The sequence below is a fragment of the Hylaeus anthracinus genome, unplaced genomic scaffold, assembly GCF_026225885.1.
Source record: "Hylaeus anthracinus isolate JK02 unplaced genomic scaffold, UHH_iyHylAnth1.0_haploid 11985, whole genome shotgun sequence".
NCBI classification, from domain to species: Eukaryota; Metazoa; Arthropoda; class Insecta; order Hymenoptera; family Colletidae; genus Hylaeus; species Hylaeus anthracinus.
In genome coordinates, this window is record NW_026534333.1 from 9,449,710 (window position 1) to 9,470,069 (window position 20,360).

Consider the following 20,360-nt stretch of genomic DNA (forward strand, 5'->3'; position numbering starts at 1 on the left):
TCTCTTGTGGCATTTGTGAAGGAAATATAATTGAAGTAGAAAACAACCGAGTCAAAAGGCTTGAGATAAAAATTTAAGCAATTTGTTTTGAGTTTCGTGAATAAATCGCAAGAATTGTTCTATTCGAAACATTCGTGTATATCTCTGCTAAGAAAGACGCAATTTTAATTGTGAGATTCAAATCTCGACAGTCTATTTGAGTTATATGCATGCATTGCTAGACATGTCATACTTTTTAAAACATCCTTTGCTTCTTCGATGAAAAATGTAATATTAACTTCGGCCCTTTCTACGAAACATCAAAAAATTGTCGGAGGCTAAAGGAAGAACTTTCTCGACGATTCGGTGCAATTTCGACACCGCTGTTTCCGTGCGGCCTATTTTTGCCATCAACATCCGGCCTCTATTCTTCCTCCGACGGAATACGAATGGCCGCTCATGAAAGCATTTGTGGACTCTTTTTACGGGAACTCCCCCGGGTCTGACCCTCGCAGATTTTGGACAAAATCACACCCAACCGGCACAAGTGGTTTCGGGAAGTTTGAACGCTGCAGAACCGACATAAAGACAGGATCGATCACGTACGTGTTGCGATCAAAACGCTTCGCCGAGCATGTTCGACGCACGCTTGGGAAAATTGAATTCAGGAATAAATTCTGGGGCAGTCGACGCTCCGTTTGAAAATACAAACCGGTTCGATCGTCTTTCAACAGACCGATCAAGTATTTCAGTCCGAGGTATATTGTACAGAGAAGCGTATAACGATACGAATTTCTTAATAATTAAGGCCTGCCGTTGAAATTGAAGCGAATTGAATTGAACACTGAAGTGTACGAAGCAGAGTAATTGTAATATTAAAATACAAATAATTCTGGATCGAAATTCCACCTGTTACGGGTGGAAATTTTACAACACTCGAAGCATTTGTTATCAGTTATTTTATTCATAATGATTTTTCTGTTAAGGAATGATTAAACCAAAATGAATATTTGCAAACAGATACCATATCTCATGAATTTCATCTCGTTATTTATATTAACCTAAAACACGAGGAAAAAGAATGTTATCTCATTTCAGGTGAGCCTATACTATTTATTATTTATTAATTCTAATAAGATAACTCCTAACATATTGCAATTTTGAGTAATAAATAATGTATGAAACAAAGTTTAGATATTGTCTGACACCTTCAAAAACTACCCAATAGAATTTCTTTCCTATTTTCTCAGGCCAACAAGATGGCATCACGTATAATCCGTTAGGAGAAAAGTGGAGTCGTGTTCGCTCGACGTATTATTCTATCGACAACTTTCGCCATGCTTATCACTCCACATAATATTTGCGGGCATTATCATTTTTATTCGCGACTGTGTTCGTCACTGGGTTACGCCTCCTCGGGGAGTCCCGTCGAGGACGGTCATTTCCATTGCAATCAAACTTTACGATGTCATCGTGGAATCCAAAATTGCGGACGAAATGGGAAGGCAGGACCCGTGGTTAAGTCGAGTCGAAGAATTCGAGGATTTCACGGTATAAAATAGGAACTCTGAATTCCCCTCTAAATGTATGAAATCGCGTACTCACTCACCGAGTTGCTTTCCAAAGGCAACTATAGCATACAGAATATTGAGGAAAATCCTTTGACGCATTGCTGGAGGAAAGAAAACTTTAAACCTGTAAAGTGTTTTCAGAGTGTGAGTAAAATATTTTTTTTTTTTAAACAAAACACAAGTGGCGTGAAATGTATAAGTTTTTATTTTATTTAAACGTAAATGATCTCGTTTGAGTGTCCACTGTAATTGTACCAACAGACCCATTTTGCTATTAAAAAGCCAAATCTCAAAGCCCTTTTGAACGAATCTTGTATTGGTTTATTTTGTTATAAGTTTTTTAAATAGATGTTATAATAGACGAAGAAATAGAAAACAACGATTGAAACGTTTGAAACGACTGAAACCTATCTATAAATTACTATCTTCCATTCATCTTCTGTTTCATGTGTCTAAATAAACAGGATAAATATAAAATATAATTCACTGCGTCAAATGTAGCAACTTTAAATCAATCCATGAACAATCTTATATGCTTGAACAATTTTCCCATTTTTTTTATTTTATCACTCCTGCAGATAGAAGCCCTTCTAAATCATCTATAAAAAGCATCATACCATACTGTACAAATTTGTTTCGTTATCCTCAATGACATTCAACTGCGGCACATGTATTCCAATTCAAAGCCATTCACTTCTTGGAAAGCAAGATATTAAAAATGACTCGCTCCTTCGCAAACACTACGAGCAAGACTTTCAAGAAATGCTTCGATTCGATATCTATCGATGACATCAAATGTAATACCCAACCCTGAGCCAATCCTGATAAGCTAACTTAAAACTAATATCCCTTGTCAGTTCCATCGGTGGTGTTCAGAACGAAAGGAAAATCGTTTGACGTTTACCGTCTTGATGATTTGTTTTACGCGCGGCCATTCTCCAGCGCGGAGAAACGGTCGAATTAACGAAGGAACTCGAAATATTCAATTCAGCAGAACGTTGGAAACGCAATAAACGTTTCCAAATGTAATCGAAACACGCCGTCCATTGTTGTTTCCACGAACGAGCGAAAGTTTTAGAAAGAAGCTTCGATGTTTTTCGTTGCTGCAATAAAAATCGAACAAATGAAATCAGGCAATAAACTAGCACGTGCGGCGTCGTTCGGCACGTTCCCCTCGATAAATTCCAGAGCTGTGTGCATCAAACGATGTTGCAAATGGGACGGCATCTAACAGCCGTGCAATTTATGCGTTGCGTGGTACGATAACCGCGACATTGGCTGACCATTGGTCTCGAATTAACTTATCGGAGCATTGATACAGCGATTTTCATTATCAAACGATGTACCTACAGTTACTCGCAAAAGTAATCGTTCATTCTGCGCGCGTAGCGTGATTTACGCTGGGTCGAAAAAAGTATTTGTGTACCTAGCATTTTTGCAACAACTTCGCACAAACAAGCGATGCACGAGCAAAAACTATTTTGATCGTAACTCGCAAAAATAATACAAGAATAACAAGAATTTGGGGATTAAAACAATAATGTTCGTGCACTTATGATTTTACTGGTAAATCTTGAAAGTGTGTACGCATTATCCCAACGCTGACTAAAGTATAAACAAGTTCTTGTTTACATAGTGCTCTTGATCTATCGTGTGCTGGTAGTGTATTTTCGAGTTCTATGCAGCAATCGCGCCAGCGAAGAGAAAAATGGAATACATGTATTATTACCTATTAAATTTTAATCAATTACATAATCACCATCGTTGACTATCATTCGTTCCTATTTAGCAAGGAAATTAAATATTGCTATATGTAAGGTTTCTCCGAAGCATAATTTACCTGTATTACTTTCCAAACGGGATTTTGTGTCTTAATTATATTTGAAGAATATACATGATTTATTATCATCTTTCATATTAAACCGTCCAAAAATTGACGTAATATTTGAATATATTCTGTATCTTGGGTGTTATTTAAAAAAAAAAAAACCCCAAAGCCGCTTTAAAACATTCCTCTATGTTTTATATAAGAGCAGGTATTCCGAATGTCTTCAGTCACAAACATTTAATAATATTAATAGAATCCTAAAACGAGCTGTGATAATATTGTCCAACACACTATGAACTTTCTACAGCACAGCTAGAATAATTAGAGAAGAAAATATCCTTTCCTTCATCCTATTTCTATAGTGACACGCTCGCGTATCCCTATATTCGATAAGCGTCGCACGATGCATCACAACGAATTACTGTGCAATTGTCCCGCACTAACACCTCAATGTATTCCTCCTGACACGTCTGCGTTAGTCACGCATTGTTGGTATTGATAATGTACAACTGCTGCGGGCAACTCACGTTTACCGCTAATCCGCTCATGAAAGACAACAAGTACGTTGTACAATGAGTGAGTACGGAACATGGTGTCTCTGATAATAGTTGTATCAGAACACGCACCCTATTCTCGATGTCGAATTTTCGAAACGAGAGAAGTTTGATACACGTCCAAAAAATTGGAATTTTTGCAGAAATACAGTTTGTGGGAATCTGATCACAGTGGCCTTTTCCATTTTTACTGAAAATTATTGCAACGGGTAGGCACACCCCTTCGAAATAATTTTGCTTATTTATATCATTAACCGACTTCGAAAAGGAGGAGGTTACTCGATTCGACATGTATATTTTTGTTTTCTAATATCTTTGAAAACATAATAGATAATGACAAAATTGAAGATGCAGAATTTAATGGTATTTAACATTCTATAACACCATGGTAAGGAATTGAGAAAAATGTATCTCTAATAATATTTTCCCAACAAAAATCTTTTCACCATCCGTTGCATAAAAATTGTTTTTGCGATTTTGTGGATTTTCTCATACTGTACAACTTTCGCCTGTCCAATTTTGTTTTAGCTGTTACAAAATCCGAGTTAGTGTGCAGTATAGATACGTATCCTGTTACTGTGTGTCGAATAGCTAGAAATTCTAACTAGAATTCTCGATTAAAACGTGAAAAAATCATAACTCTTGATTGGTTAAACGGATTTCGATTATCAAAACGGGAAGCTGCGAGTCCGTAGGTAAAAATTTTTTGAAAAATATCAGACTATCGAAAGAATCGGTTTTTTAATTCTTTTTTTATGGGAAAATGTATAAAAAGTTGCCTAATCTTCAAAAATTCAAGTTTAAAGCGCTCCGTTTTGTCAATTTTCTTTTAATACCTTTTTCTCCAAGTTGAGCTATAACCACATTCATAATGAATAAAACAAAATCATTGTTCAATGGTTCGGACCACTAGATCGGACGCAATCGCATTAATATTCTGGGGTCATTCCGCCTGGCGTAGCATGGAATATTATATGCATACAACGTTGAAACAAAGTGGAAAAGACAGTTTGTTTATTCAACAGAATCTCGTAGATACACTTGTAAATAAACGTACTAAACTTCAAATATTCATGTCAATTACTTTCGCTGCAACAAATCATGAAAATTGCCTATGCCCTGAGGAGTCTTTCCTTGACTTTAGAGAAAAACCGCAATGTTGAATAAGCGATGAACAAAAGTTTACAAGAAACGTTAAACAAGAATAAATTCACCTATCAATATGAAAGTTTGTTTACAGAAATGTTTTAGAAAGCGTGAAATATGTAGTATCAGAAATTATACGCAAATGCTTGCGCTTAATAAATCTTCCAAACATCTAGGTGGAAACCGTCTTGCTCCCCATAACATGCGGCACGAAAATTCTTGCCAAATATGCACGACGTTCTAAGTGTGTTCCTGTGTAGTTCAAGCCAAAAGCATTCATGGAATGCAGTGAACCGCTATTCGCCAGGTTGATCGCTTCCTAACAATGATTTCATCTTTCTCGAGAATACCGTGTACGAACTATGTGTAATTATGAAAGTCGTACTAGTCTACCTTTTCAAAAAATGGCGTTTCCGCAAGCAATGCTCAAAAAATATATCGATTTTGTCACATAATCTTGGATGCTAAAAGGCACTTATATTCATGAGACAAAACTTTAAGATCTTGAAATTATAGAAAGTTGTTCAAGAAGTGCATAAAAGAGATAAGAGTATTCAACGTTTCGATATCGCGGATAATATGAATTAGAACTTGCTTAAACTTTATTTGCGAACACCTCGAAAATCGAAATGGCCGAAGGCAAAGCTTCGAACACGGTTAAACCTAGATGGAACGTGACGAAGGTTTCGCATTGAGTGGAAAGCGCAAACGTCACACTCTGTACGTCTCCATTCCGCTCGAATGGACAAATGTTATAAAGAGACATGCAGGACTGTTAAAAAAACGGAAACGGAGAATTCTTCAACTTTGTGAGTACAGAAGAAATATCTTTTAATGTAGAACAAAATTACAAAAAGATAATATTGCTTGAAAAAGAGTGACGTAGATTAAAGTAAACGGGGACAAGTGTTTTCGTAATAACATTCAAGCACAGATTTTCCCAAAAAAAACTTCCACAAAGCTGACTGAGCCAATACGTATGCTTTTGGGAAACCAGTGGTGTGGTTTGGGAAAAAACCACTAATTTTTTTGTCTGAATCTATCTTTGGTGGACTGTTTCAGTGAATGGAGTAGAGAAAGTTTAAATTAAAATATTTGAAACTACCACCTATACTAGCTCCTAGTCTGACTATAACCGTACTATTCTACTCCCCTGTCTGACCAACTATGTCCTATTCTACTTTCTTGTCTGGCAGAATTCTATTGAAAGAATCTATTGAAATGTACTTTTTCTTTTACAATACATCATCATAATTATTATTTTTTTCACTTTGTTTTCTTAAAATGAAAGGGTATTCAGTTCTTAATCTTTTATACGATATTATATGAAAGTTCCTTTTTCTAAATCCGAAAAAAGGCAGTTGAAAAGGGAATAAAGACTTCTACTCTAGGGAGTCTGCCAACAATTTTCCTTTATCGAGGGTACCTGTGGGAACGTGAAACTCGAAAAACATTGCCGCACCTGACGTAAATTGCTATATTATTGCCGTTTTGGTACCGCTTAGCGTACGCTTTGAAAAGTTTGTATGAGATTCCCCTAAACTTGAAATACCGTCAGAGAAACTTCGGTAACGTATCTGACTCGTCTTTACACTAAACTTCGAATGACTAACTATACTCGTAATTAGGTTTAATATAGTGATACGTAAACTATAAATTCCTTTTGGTGCTCTCAAAATGAAAATGGTATCTTACATTTGTAGGCAAGCTAACTTTTCACAGGTGTACAGAATTCATTTAAAAATAAACCAGGATTTATTTATTTTATCATTGATTATCTACGACGACCATATTGATAATCTACCGAATAAAATATATATTTGACTTTTGTTTGAAATAACTACTTTCAGACCGTTATTTTCAATACATTTATTTGGAAATAATTATAGTATCGATTTATTTGAAATGATAGCTATTTGAAATAACGAATTATTTCATTACTTATAGTTTTACCTAGACTATTGAAAATTAACATAGAAGTCCTGATAATATAAACACATTTCTTTTTCATTTGTCATGTAGTACATTTTAACGAAAATAAATATGTCATCCTTTCAAATAAATATCCAAATCGTACATACTTATTTCAACGTAGAATAGACTCCTACTTTTAACTTTAATGACGTCAAAATATTACATCATGCAAAGAATCAGAAGAAACATTTAATTTTAGAAGTGCTATACATAAAATTCCAACATGTGGGGCTCATCTAATAGAAAGTTTGACGTCACTAACCTCGGTAACATTTATTTTTTTATATCGAAGGCTTAATACTATGTTACTTCTATGACATGATTCCACTTATTTTTACATGGTTAGTAAAATATTCTTTCGTCTATTTTTAAAATTCTATATACAACTTCACCGTTAATTTTACGGAATATGACGGCATGCTTGAAGTTTAGGTAAAGTTACAAGGAGATAATTCAATTTATTACATTTTCATATTAGTATCGCTTGATTATCTACTTATACGTGTATATTTTATTTCACTGCATCCAATTACAATGTTTACGGTCTTATTAATTAATAATTATTGATTACTTGTTTACCTATGTATATAGAATATCATGTATATTGTCTTTCACCACGTACAATTAAAAGTTTTGTATTGTTATTAATTATATACGAATTCGAAATAAATGCAAACATAAAATATAGTATCTGGTAGTAGCTCGGATAAAATTTTCATTCAATATTGTGACTTCAACAGAAATATTCAACGAAAAATGCTCGCCCCTCGCGCTAACCAAACAACGATAGGCCGTTTCTCGATTCTCAAAAATAACGATATTATTTTTGACGAAGCAGCCAGAGAGAGTAAGGAGGGATTCTCACTCGATGGAACAAAAACTATCGCGAGATATGTGTTTTCCAAATGTTTGTCACGGTGCCAAGGACGCCTGCTAAGAGGACGCCAGACTCCATTCCACGAGCAACATTTAGCGTTTTAATCTAACGAGGTTCTGACCAAGGAGCGCTCCAAGGATTACCAAAAGAAGGATCAAAACTATGTCAAGGTGGAATCGAGGAGCTTTCTACGTCAATGGCCAAGCGTTTATCGTAACTCGGGAAGTTAAGGATATCTTCCTGTGTGGAGAATTTGCTATTTTGGAACGTCCTTTGTAGGATACGATTATGGCATCTCAACAATTTGCAAGGCATATAGTAATTCTCGAGTACTTTTTAGAAGATTCTTTACGCTCATTTTCTTCGACGTGACTGAATTTATATTTTTTTTACGAAACAATCTTTAAACAATGGCTGTACAATCGCTTATTGTTGAGTTCGGTTTCTGAGAGGTTCATTAACTTCGATAACAATTCCATGTGTGAGACACAACTAGCATATGTACTGAAGACGCGTGGGTAATCAGTCGCACATTCAATAGATGCTACACATATAGTACTACGTAGCTACTACATAGTACATATACGTCATTCATAATTATTTGACATAATTCAGCCTCACTCCATACCACGCTGCCGTGTAATCTGTTATCGGAGCTAATATCTTCATCTTCAACGGACAACGATAATAATTAAAATATGCAGTAGGAAACTCTTTTGTAAAAATTACGTTAATACTGGTCAACTATCCAATGGTTTTGTAATTACGTATTAATTCTAAAATTACGTATTATCTAAAAGAACCTTTATTTTTGGAAACTAATACAGTATTCGTGCAATTCGGTAAACGTTGGCTAACATGTCTGACTTGTGCTCACTATTTCTACTTGACCTGATGTTCGGAAATATTTATTGTGGCGGCGTACTGTCTACTTCCCGTTTATCTTACTATCTTCTAACTAGTTACAACATGTTAAACGATGTATACAATATACACTTTTTTCCCTATATTTAAAGTCTTTGTTTAGTATATTCAAACAAACAAAAATGTAAGTAGAAGAAGGTGTGTGAACTATGTTATATTAAAAGAAAGTGGGATAGGATACAATCTATGTACTGCAACGTGATTTCCCAACACGGCAAAATGAGAGTTTTCCGACTCCTCGCGCCTTTACGGGAAAACCCAAATCATAATATCACAGATAAAATTGAAATCATCGACGCAAGTAGAAGCAGCACGTATTGGTCAGACACTGTAGTCAAATCTAACTCAAGTGCATTGAATCTTTTCAATATTGATTTTTTTGTAAACGGAGCTTGGTGTTAAAAAACACTTTAAATTTGTATAGAAGGAATCTCTTATTTATACTGCAGACAGTTTCACGATGCAAATTAGAAGTGGCGTAAAAGAAAACTCTATTACTTGTTTGCGATTTTATGATTATTGCACTATTTTCAATAAATCTAAAACACATATTTTACTAAAACTAACAAATATTATACTTTTACCAAACTGTTTGCAACCATATAAATAGAATAATTGAAATTTCGTATATTTTCATAATAAGCTCACAGACTACGGTGCACGAACGCAGTGAATTACTCTGCACCTGTAGTACCTGTTGCTTGTCGTGGATTTAAGTCATCGTTAAAAAAAGATAAAGTGTCGATAAAACGCCTACCAGAACAAAAATAAGCGAAAATCGTGAATAACCGCTTAAAAAGCCAGGTTTATCGAATAGAATTTTAATGAGATCATTTGTCACTGTCGCTAAAATAGAATGTATTCAACACGCTGCAATGAATGAGACTCGTATAATACTAATGCACGGAGCCTTTCTGCCGACGACAGTGAATTTCAAACGACGGAAGTTATTAAATTTTAATCTCTTAGCTACTTCTATCCGTAAAGAATAAAGCTCTTCAATATTCTTAGAAAGATTAACTGCAGAATATTACATTTTAAATGTGATCACAGTTATGAAAGAAAATGTACTATATTTTAACTAATAAAAGGCAAGTACAAAAAGCGCGAGAAAAATTCTCTGCAATGGATGGAAAATCTAATCGTACACCCTTCTAATACGGTGCCTTTGACATGTTTCTCAAATCCGAGAACATTAATTAATTAGTTGACACGTTCTCGTGTAGCTCGGAACGTTCTTCGTGACGTTCGAAGTAGAATTTCCCCTTCCGAAATGTACGAGTTCCCGTTTGTATAGAAATTAAAGCAGTAATTTGCCACTAATCTCGGTTACCAATGCACAGAACACGGAATAATATCGCATTCGAAACGGAATTTTCGACCAAAACTAAATGTAAATTCGCCGCCGTACTTTGGAATAATCGAATATAACCGACGAAACGATTAAAACGGTATAATATAATCAGCGTTAAACGTGTGTCCTGACTTCTGTTTTTCTATCCCATAAGTATTTGTTCTCTCTATTAAAGGAATTTGCCTAAATTATATGAAACGTATAATATTTCTAAATAAATTTTTCACCGTAAGTTAATAAACGTGTAAAGTCGATTTATGTACATATATCTAATGAAATACATATTTATTTGCAAACATCAAACTATGACTGTAAATCGACGAGATAAACATTTCTCGAGACGCTTTCTACGCAGCTCGGGTAAGCTGAATAATGGGTGTCGCAAACGTGAATACAACTCGATTCTGTTAATTGAAATTACTATGAATTTTATAATTCGGGGTGCGGAGCGTGGGAAACTACCGTGAAAAGCGGGAATGGGGTTAAGGGTAGTTCCATGCACCAGCTAAAATTACCTTTGAAACGAACCTCCAAACGTGTAGCTCACAGCTGACGCCAGAGAACCTATGGCAAACTGGAAGATCGAAGAGGACCACCCTTCGGCAAGATAAATTTCGAATTAGGTTAGTTTCCAACTACTCTCCTTTCGATGCTACTACTTTTACAACCCTGCGGCTATCGCGAACGATAACGATCTCTGAATTGCATGGTGATAATTCAACAACTACTGAAGTATATTTCTTTATTTTCCACAAACTTCCTTCCCGTAAAGTTTAAAAACCACTGACGTAAACTTCATTAGTATTTTCGGAACCCCAAATAGTTTCAAGTCTTCCACGAAATCATGAACTTTTCATTTCCATTCTTTCGAATATATTTAAATCGATTCGACATTTAAGTCACACATTCGAAATGGTACGAGGTGCCTCGAGCAAACCACTGTTCTCAACATTTAGAAACTACAATGAGCACGCGCCAAGTTCACGTAATCTACCGTTTAAAGTCAAACCTTCCTTGAAATACGAATCTTTTTTTCCAATTTTGTCCAAAGGAAACCTGCAATTCACTTAAATCGGCCCGTTCGCACAGCGGCGCCAACGCGACGAATACTAACTAGAGTTTACACGCTAGTGTTTCCTCTCCGTCTTTCGAATTCTTCGCTCCGTGGCTAGCACACCGACCGTCCAAGGAATTATACTTTATCTGCTAAGGAAACAAGACCGCTAAGAGGGAGCGAGGGATTTTATTTCGCTGGTATAACGAATAAATCTCTCTGCTGGCACGTTGCTTCCATTTTCTAGCCACCTTCTTTCTCCAAAGGGTAAGGCGATAGTCGGATTACGCACTTGTCCAGAAAAATGTCAGAACGATGGGTAATAATGGTCGAATTTACGAACTTTTCCACATTTTTTCCACTTTTTATATGAATAAGAATGGCGAACGGCGCCATAGAAGAATATTCGAGATAAATTATTATTTATTTCAAATAATATCTCGAATGTTCTTGTATCGTAACAACGATATCAACGATTTATCTTAAATTCTTGTTGAATACTTGGAGAAAAGCTAATTAGCTGAGCTGAATTACCTTTTATTGTCTAAAAAGCTAAAAATACGTCGCTTAGAATTTTAATCTTAGATCTTCAATTTGAGATGGAAATTTTACCTAATGATTCTTCTTCACCTCAATCGCTATCACAGAGCACTGCCATGTATAAAATTTGATACTTTATTTTATACTTCATTTCTTTGATGAACGGATCAAGTTTAAATATTTATTTTCTTTAATTATCACTTTAGTCGAAACGTTTGGATGCACTGTAATTTATTTACTAACATTCAATAAATAAAGAAATTCAAGAAGAATGATAAAATATAAGATGAACATGAAAGTACTATGCATTCAATTATCATAGTATCGGTATAGTTTAATACCGTTTGATATATCGATGCAACTTTTATGTCGTCAATTTCTTCGTCATGCTTTTTTAAAAATATTGAATTCCAGTCCTGTTTTTAGTAGCGCGCGCAATTTTTACATTAGCCTAACACACCAATAAAAATAAACTCCTACACGGCCGTAAAACCTACGACGATAAGCTCAGTTATGAATATATGAAACAGTCATAAACAGAAATATATATACCGAGGTATGTATTTCTGAAGTATCGAGGCACGGTGTATACCGTAGAGTAATGTAAACACGAAAGTAGTAAATAGCTATGAAATTGGGGTTGTACGTTTAGTAGTAGCAAGTAAATATCTTCGAACCACGCTTGAGAACCCCAGTGAGAATTGTGTGCGTTTAGATTTTGATTACTTTTTTCGAGAAACGGTAATGGAAGGCCGTCAACTCAAAGGATAAGGGAAATTCGAACGAAGGAACTTATGTAAATAAGTATTCCATTCGCTTTAAAAACGCATAAATCAGACTGGTTCTCCGCGATGAACGTTGCAGCACGATAATAAATGAGCTCTCCTTTTTTCGAGTATATTTTCCTGTTTTAAATAACGCTCTATCACCTTCAAAGTTTGCTACCTCGAACGTATTAATCAACTAAGCACCAAATTATTAGCATCTCCACTAATAGTCATTCTTTATAATTTACACGAATATGCCACGAAACTGAATAATTTCCGTTGAATAAACAAAAATATCGTTTGCACGCTGGAGATTATTTAGACGTCTATAATTTCAATAATTTTAATGATTTTCCAGTTTAAAAATTCATTAAATGTAAATTGATACGTAAGCAGATCACCCTTTAATTATTTTAATTGCAACAACGCGTTCGTAATTTGTCGTGTACTATTTCCAATGAGTATCGCCATAAATCCAGAATTACAAGTATGAATTATTTAATATTTTGTAGAAATTAATTATTTTATTTTTAAAAATAACTTTAAAGCTCATGTACGCTACAATGTATAAAAGATCTGAAGAGATATTTAAACAAACTAATTTTTATATGAAAAGAGACTTTTCTCGCATGCTATTTGAATGTTCAGAATATATTATAACAAAAATTGCAAACAAACTATAATACACTTTATTCGGATCTTTACTAAACACTTTAAAAACTACATAATATTCAAATCAATTTTAATATCAGGAAGAAAATGTTCTTGCTAATGTCTTCTAAATAAAAGTCTGACACTTAAGGGGTTAATATTTTCTTTTGCGCGCACATTACGTAGACAGGGTAAAATTTCATTCCTAAACCTCGATTCCTGGGGGAATAAAGTGTCAACGGTAATGGAAATTTACATCCACCGCGGACTCTCGTCGTCGGAAATATTCCATCATTACAACGTCCAGGCTTGTGTACCGCGAAAGACATAGTAGGGATATGGTTTGTGCCGAAATCTGCTTTCTCGAAGCAGTTGAAACAATTAGACGAGCCGAGCAAATTAATAATTTTAATTGCTACAAAGTTTTAGGATATGTAACATTAATGACTGTTGCCAGCAAGTTTCAAGGATAAATTCTTCTCCAGTTTTTCAAAAATTTATGTATTAGTTCACAATAGAAGTAAAAACTGATGATTAATAAATTATTGTATTTTTAGTTAAAGAAATAATATACACGATAACACTTTGTGTCCTAATTTCATAGTCAATGCTTTGTGAGAAGAAAAGAAAATACTTTTATATACAGGTTGGTTTACCTAAACCAGGTCATTTTTGAACAGCGGAAAAATTTTTTTTTTGTACAGATTACAAAAGATAAACATAAGTGAAAAACATATCGTACCAAATCAACAAGAGAGAACACAACAAATCTTTTCAGACAGACACTGCCTTCGAATGACATCATTGGAACTGAAAGGATCGAATTGAGCTGATGTTAAATTAAATCACGTCCTCTCGTATTGAATGGCGAGCAGAAACGTTTACCAAGACACGGATCGCTATTGGCAGAAACGTCTGTGAATCGACGACGGCGAACTATGGGCACAAATGACATTCTTCGTGACAAAAAAACAAGAAATTTTCCACGAAATGAGATAATAACTTACATAATCATTTCTAGAACGAGGAGAAAATTGAAGAAAATAAACTGACAGAAACTTTTAAAAGAAAAACTCTTCATCGATGTTCTAACATTCCTTGCGATACATGAATAATCTTTCGTATTATAGTTGTACAATTTGAAAAATTGCAGAGGACAACGAATATAAATAATCGAAAAATTTATAGTGGGCATGATTGGAAATATTATTTCTCCCCCTAATTATGTGCTTCCAAAATTTTCGTTTTCAGTCATGATTCCAATTTAGCCACAACATTACTTTTATTTTTATTATTTTTATTTTTATTCGTTTCTAAAATATTTAAAATTCCAGATAAAAATTATGTCCATGTCTGACAATAAGTGTGTAAGTGACATCGAAACACATATCGGTGTGGTCACGAGCTAAATTAAACTGTTATCGCGTGTAAAGCATTATTCCAAGAAATCGTGGTGGCACAGTCACCCCTCGTACTCGATCTCCTAACCCTATTCCCCACGGCAATGAGAGACGTCATTCCTTTATCTCGTAACAGGAGACGCGAAGAAAAAATAGCGAATTCTGCAGAAAACGGTTAACAATAAAGTGTAATTCAACGAAAATTCTTCCGAGCATATTATGTAACGTTCGCAGGTGGAAAACCTCGAAGAAGGTCGCAATAAGTGAGGATGTACTTGTTTGGCTTTGATACCAGAAAAGTTCTTAGGAAAAGTAATTTTAGTAAGAATTGAGAATTACGAGAGATTTCGAATCGAGAACTTCTTGTTACAAATGAAAACAATTTTACGATGTGAGTCGTCCTAATCGAAAATTAAACGTTCAAATTAGTCTGTACTTTTTAAAGACGTGATAGATTCTTCTAATTTAATTCGATAGCGTTTTTGCTACATCGTGTTGCATATTTGTATATACTCGATGTTTTTTTATGTATTCACACTATCAATGTGCAAACCATCGATGTATGGATAAATAATAGATAGGTAAGTCTTTGTTTGATTTGAATAATTCTCGAATTCCCCTATAAGCAATTACTTATTTTATATACGTATGTATACTTCAAGAGGGTACAGAAATAAGTCGTACTGAATGAAAATTAATTTCTGTATCTGTAGATTAAACTATACAAGCACTGTACTTACTCTAATATAACTACTCTAATATAATCTAATATACAGTATTTGAAACAAATAATTTATTAAATATTGAATAGAGAAACTTTATACGGTAAAAACTCCTTAGAATAATATCATTAACTATTATCTACAAAAACATAAAGATATTAATTTGATAAATAAAATATCATACGTACGAGCTAGTCTACAAACACGCATTGTTTCAACAATTCATTTCATTGCTACCGTATTTCAAGGGAATAAAAATAAAAGCTCATCCTGTACAGTGTTAATCATAATAAACTTAATCTCTGTTACGTTTCTTGATGGAATTTTAATCCCACCACTCGAGACTGCTCCAGTTTAGTTGAGAAAATAAAATAATTCAGCCACCGGTAGAAACAAACGATTACACGTCGGGGTAAGAGCAGATAAATCGAGGATGCGTTAAATCTGACAGAACCAAGTGCAGTTTAGTTGGCCGAGAGGGAAATAAAGATGTAACAAATAAAGCATAATTGACCCTCGAAAGTTGTAAATCAGATACATACTTCGCGTGCGTACACGGAGGGCATCGAGCCGATTCTTGGATACGTAATTTTAGAACTTGGCACGATTCGATTTTATTTTCATTCGAGCCAGAACGTCGCGTCGCGTCGCGACGCGCCATAGCCCCGCGTCGTTTTGTCAGCGGGACCGCGTGCCGTCGCACCGAGATAATAAGTACCCATATAACATTTCTGAATTTTCCCTTCGCATGCCCTTGTACGTGAAATGTATTAAGTTGACGCGTACAAAAAGAGAACATTTACAGAGGTTTTCTTGAAAGGGGATTCGCTATTGTGAAGCGACATCACTTAAATTTGAAATATTGTACTCCGTAAATTAAAACGAGATAATTTATATACATACATGTATATGTGCATACATTCTACGTGGAATTTGTACGCAACTGAACTTCTGTTGTGTACGGAGGAGTTCATGTTATTTACAAATAACAATTACAAATATAGCAGAATATATACAATTTATTAACTGACTTTTAATAACAGAAGAATTTTTGCTCTACGTGCTCCATATCTTCGATTATTCAGTAAAGGTTTTAAACAACTATGTCATATTTCACGCGCCAATATTTTGTAGCCATATTATATCACCTACAACGGACCATTAATATTATATATTGAACACGTGAGCACATTCATCATGTCTGATATTTTGTTTCCGGGACCATCCAACGCACGTATCCTACTATACCAGACACACATGCACAGATTGCTAACCAGCTTAATATCCCAGCAAACTGGTTATAACAAATCATCCGTCAAATAAGGGAGATCATCGTTGAAATTAAATTTTACAAACAGGTTACATTATTCATTAACAATGTTCCCGTATTCGAACCTTCACCATTCGAATTGCGTTTCGTTTTGCTAATAGACTAAATCGCAATCTACACACGTGAAATTCGTAAAAAAGTAGAATGAATCTACAATAACCATGTTCCTGCCACCTAGCGCGACATCGCTTGTATCGTCAAAAGATCTAGGATGTCATTGAATGTTTATTTTTATTTAAAACGATTTAAATCTTCACGATTCGAGCTGGTTTGAATTTTGTCGCTCGATCGCGCGGCATTTAAGTTAAATGGCAATTAGAACAAGGCGTTAGGACAAGGCGTAAGGGAGCCGACGTTGTTCCGATAAACTGGATACGTACACCGGTGGAACAATCGATCACCAGCAGCCCGAGTGAGTTATATAATCATCCCACGTTGCAAAGACTGTGCAAAGGGGACGACCAATCCGATCGCAGGGATATCAAGATGAATGCGCGATGGAGAATACGTGCGACCGTTCCGCGATAAATCAGAAACGGCGAAAACAGACTCTCTCCCCGATGAATTATTGCACAATGCCAGGAAGATAATAATAAACCACTGATTATTATTTCACGAAATTATCGGGGATCAATGGTATAAATCCGACGGAATCGCGTCAGCGGTATTCAACAGAGGATTTATTGTTACACGTGCGCATTGAAATTACAAACATTACGCGGGCTGGGTGTACTCGTACCAATCAGTGTCCATGGTATCATACATAATGATAACTATGACTCTCGTGGATAATTTTGATACTGTTCGAATGATGCCGTGTCACCCTTGCCATATTTCCGATTGCATCGATGGAATTATGAATAATCCAAGAAACAAAAGAAACCGACTGATGAGATCGCTGGAATGCTAAAGTCATTCTGGTAATTACCAGAGAGTGCTTGAGCTCATTAAGCTGTTCGAAGTTGGCGACTTATTTTTTTTCCCAAAATCACATGTCGAAATTAGATGTTCTATCTACTACGATAAACTATTACTATGCTGGTAGAGACCTTTTCGTATCAATGTAATATTGCTGATATAAGTTTGGAATAAATCTGCGTTAAGAAAGGAATCGATTGGTAACATTCGTGAAACAGTAAATTTAAGTCAATTAAGCTGTCCGAGGTTGATGATCGATTCGTTTTCCCAAAATCACACGTCGAAAATAGATCCTATCTACTACGATAAATTATTTTTTACCGAAAGAGATTTTTTGATATTAAGTTAAATACTGTTTTGTTAACATCGTCGTTTCAATAAGAGTATGTTTGGTAATCTTCACCATATCACTTTACACGATATAACTTTATAATAAAGTAAGAATTACTATTGCAGTTCTGTTTGCAACTCTGAAAAAATCAAAGGTACGTTAATTCAGGACTGCCTCGAGTTGCGAATAATTCTGCGTTAAGAATACTTGAAAAGGAAACACTCCACACCACTGCTTATGTTTTTTCAGCTCGAGCCACCACTCGACTCGAACGGTCAGCAGTTATAAAAACAAAGTTGGGAGTAAATGTATACATTCGTTAGTAATTCGAGGAATTCTTGCTTACTCTATTAAACAGGAATTAAACACAACGTTTGAGTCACAAGATTATAAATATTTTCCATGTTATGTGTACGTGGGGCAACGAGACTATGGAATTCATGTTCGTTTGAAATGAAAGCCAACCAATTAATACTATCAATTGTCTTATCATGCGAAGGTTCATTTGTTTTGAACGTAAACTATTACCAAATCAAACGAACACCGTTAAACACTGTATGTATTATGATTCCTTTTCAAAATAAACTATTAAATTGGACAACGAATGTAATGACAGAAACAAGAATAAAATTTTTAATTTAAAGACGAACTAGGAACCGTGTCTTTTGTCATTGTTAAAAATGAAAATCATACATTTCTGTATGTTGCGAAAAACTCACCTTCACGGGAATGCAGAAGATTATGAGCAAAAGATCAGCCGTTGCTAAACCACCCAAAAAGACGTTCGTTGGCGTTGCTGGTAAAGGTCTTAATCTCGGGCACAGTGTGGAGGCGATGATAACGACGTTTCCTGAAATAAAAAAAAAAAAAACTATGAATTAATAAGTTGTCCTCATCATTTATAATTAAAACTTGCCGATTAAAGCTAAATAAGCTCCTCGATATTTATATAACAAAGAATATTGTTATTAGTATAGTAATTCTGTAAAATTATTCGTTTGAAATTCTACAATTAATTTATAAGTACATTAACAGTTCAAATAGTAATATTCACAACGTGATAGTCGAAGTATTATATACTTATGAAAGTTATATTAAGAGTATTCGAATAGTCCCAGCTCGAGTAAAAATAAATTTTACGAACAAAGGAACCCTAACTGCTCAAAAGCTGCATATTTACATTTTTCATAGATTATAGAATCAATAGATCGCTAAATAGTATAATAAATCAGAACAGATCTGATTCCGTTCATTAAAATTTGCGCCTCGACTCCTCGAATGTAATTGAAGATTACCGGAATTTCCTTCCGGTATAATAAATCCAGCTTCGCAGGGTATAGTGACGTTTACTATTAATATTAAGGGCAAACTTTATGTTTGTAGTGCACTTAAAGTTAGATTGCATCTGATGGTTCGTATGCCTCATAACAATCTCGATTCCAAAAGATAATTTGCAACAGCTGCGCTCTAGAATATAGTTTGACATCCTACCGCGAACGTAATTGATAACGCGACTTGATGGATATAATCCTCGCGGATGATCGTGCTTCATTTTTACAGTAACGATCTCGAGAATGTTTGAGCACAGGTAAATTCTTTGAGCTTTACGAATAATCCATGCGGATGATTATGCTCAATTTAACAAAATGTTCTCGTCAGTGGTTATTTATCTTGAAATCAATAAGTATTTGCACAAAAATTCTTTCAGCTTGAATAAGAAAAACATGAAAGAAAATTATAGAAACATACGGAATGCAATTGAAATTAGCATTAGTGCAATTCAAATGTATGCATAATTTGTGTCAATGGGGAATCTAATGAAGATTACGGCTATGACAAAACCCAGGATGTCAGCGATAAAATAAATTATCGCGTCGGTGGTGTTCAAATAAACAACTCGGTGATACAACTTGTCAGGCGATAAGAGAAAATCAAGTGCAATAACAACGCGAGTGGAGAATGTTCACTCCGAAACTGAAGTAGCAGTTCTTTACAGATCAGCAATGCCAAATACAAAAAAAAAGCAGGAATTGAAACAAAGTACAACAAAAAAAAAATATATACATGTCGAATCGAGTAACCTCCTCCTTTTTCAAAGTCGGTTAAAAATGAATCGTTTGATTGAAGTTATAATTTCATGTTTAGTTTCAGGTACATATACTAACGATTCAATTTCTATAGAATTTTGAATTATCGATATAATTTTAAACAAATACTAAAATATTTTACTCATTGCTTGATTTACTCTCTATTTCGTAACATATTCCTTTCTAAATTTTGTAATCATCATTCAAAATTAAATTTCCATCATTTCTGTTTCAAACCTCACCGAACGAGAATATGATACAGTAAATTAGCATTTATCGCTCGTGTTCAACTTGGTCGGTCATTAAAAGGGTCAATATGTACAAAATCCTTAAGTGACTTTTGGAAGACCCTT

At 34.8% G+C, this 20,360-nt stretch overlaps 1 protein-coding gene across 6 annotated transcripts in view; it reads right to left on the minus strand.

Moving 5' to 3' along the window:
- The window catches only part of LOC128887345 (QRFP-like peptide receptor), a 79,640-nt gene that overhangs the window by 39,252 nt on the left and 20,028 nt on the right, over window positions 1-20,360 (minus strand). For all 6 annotated transcript variants that reach the window (XM_054143150.1, XM_054143147.1, XM_054143145.1 and 3 more), the window contains exon 3: window positions 18,640-18,770. In XM_054143150.1, the coding sequence (XP_053999125.1) occupies window positions 18,640-18,770 (131 nt within the window). The remainder of the gene's footprint in view (window positions 1-18,639; window positions 18,771-20,360) is intronic.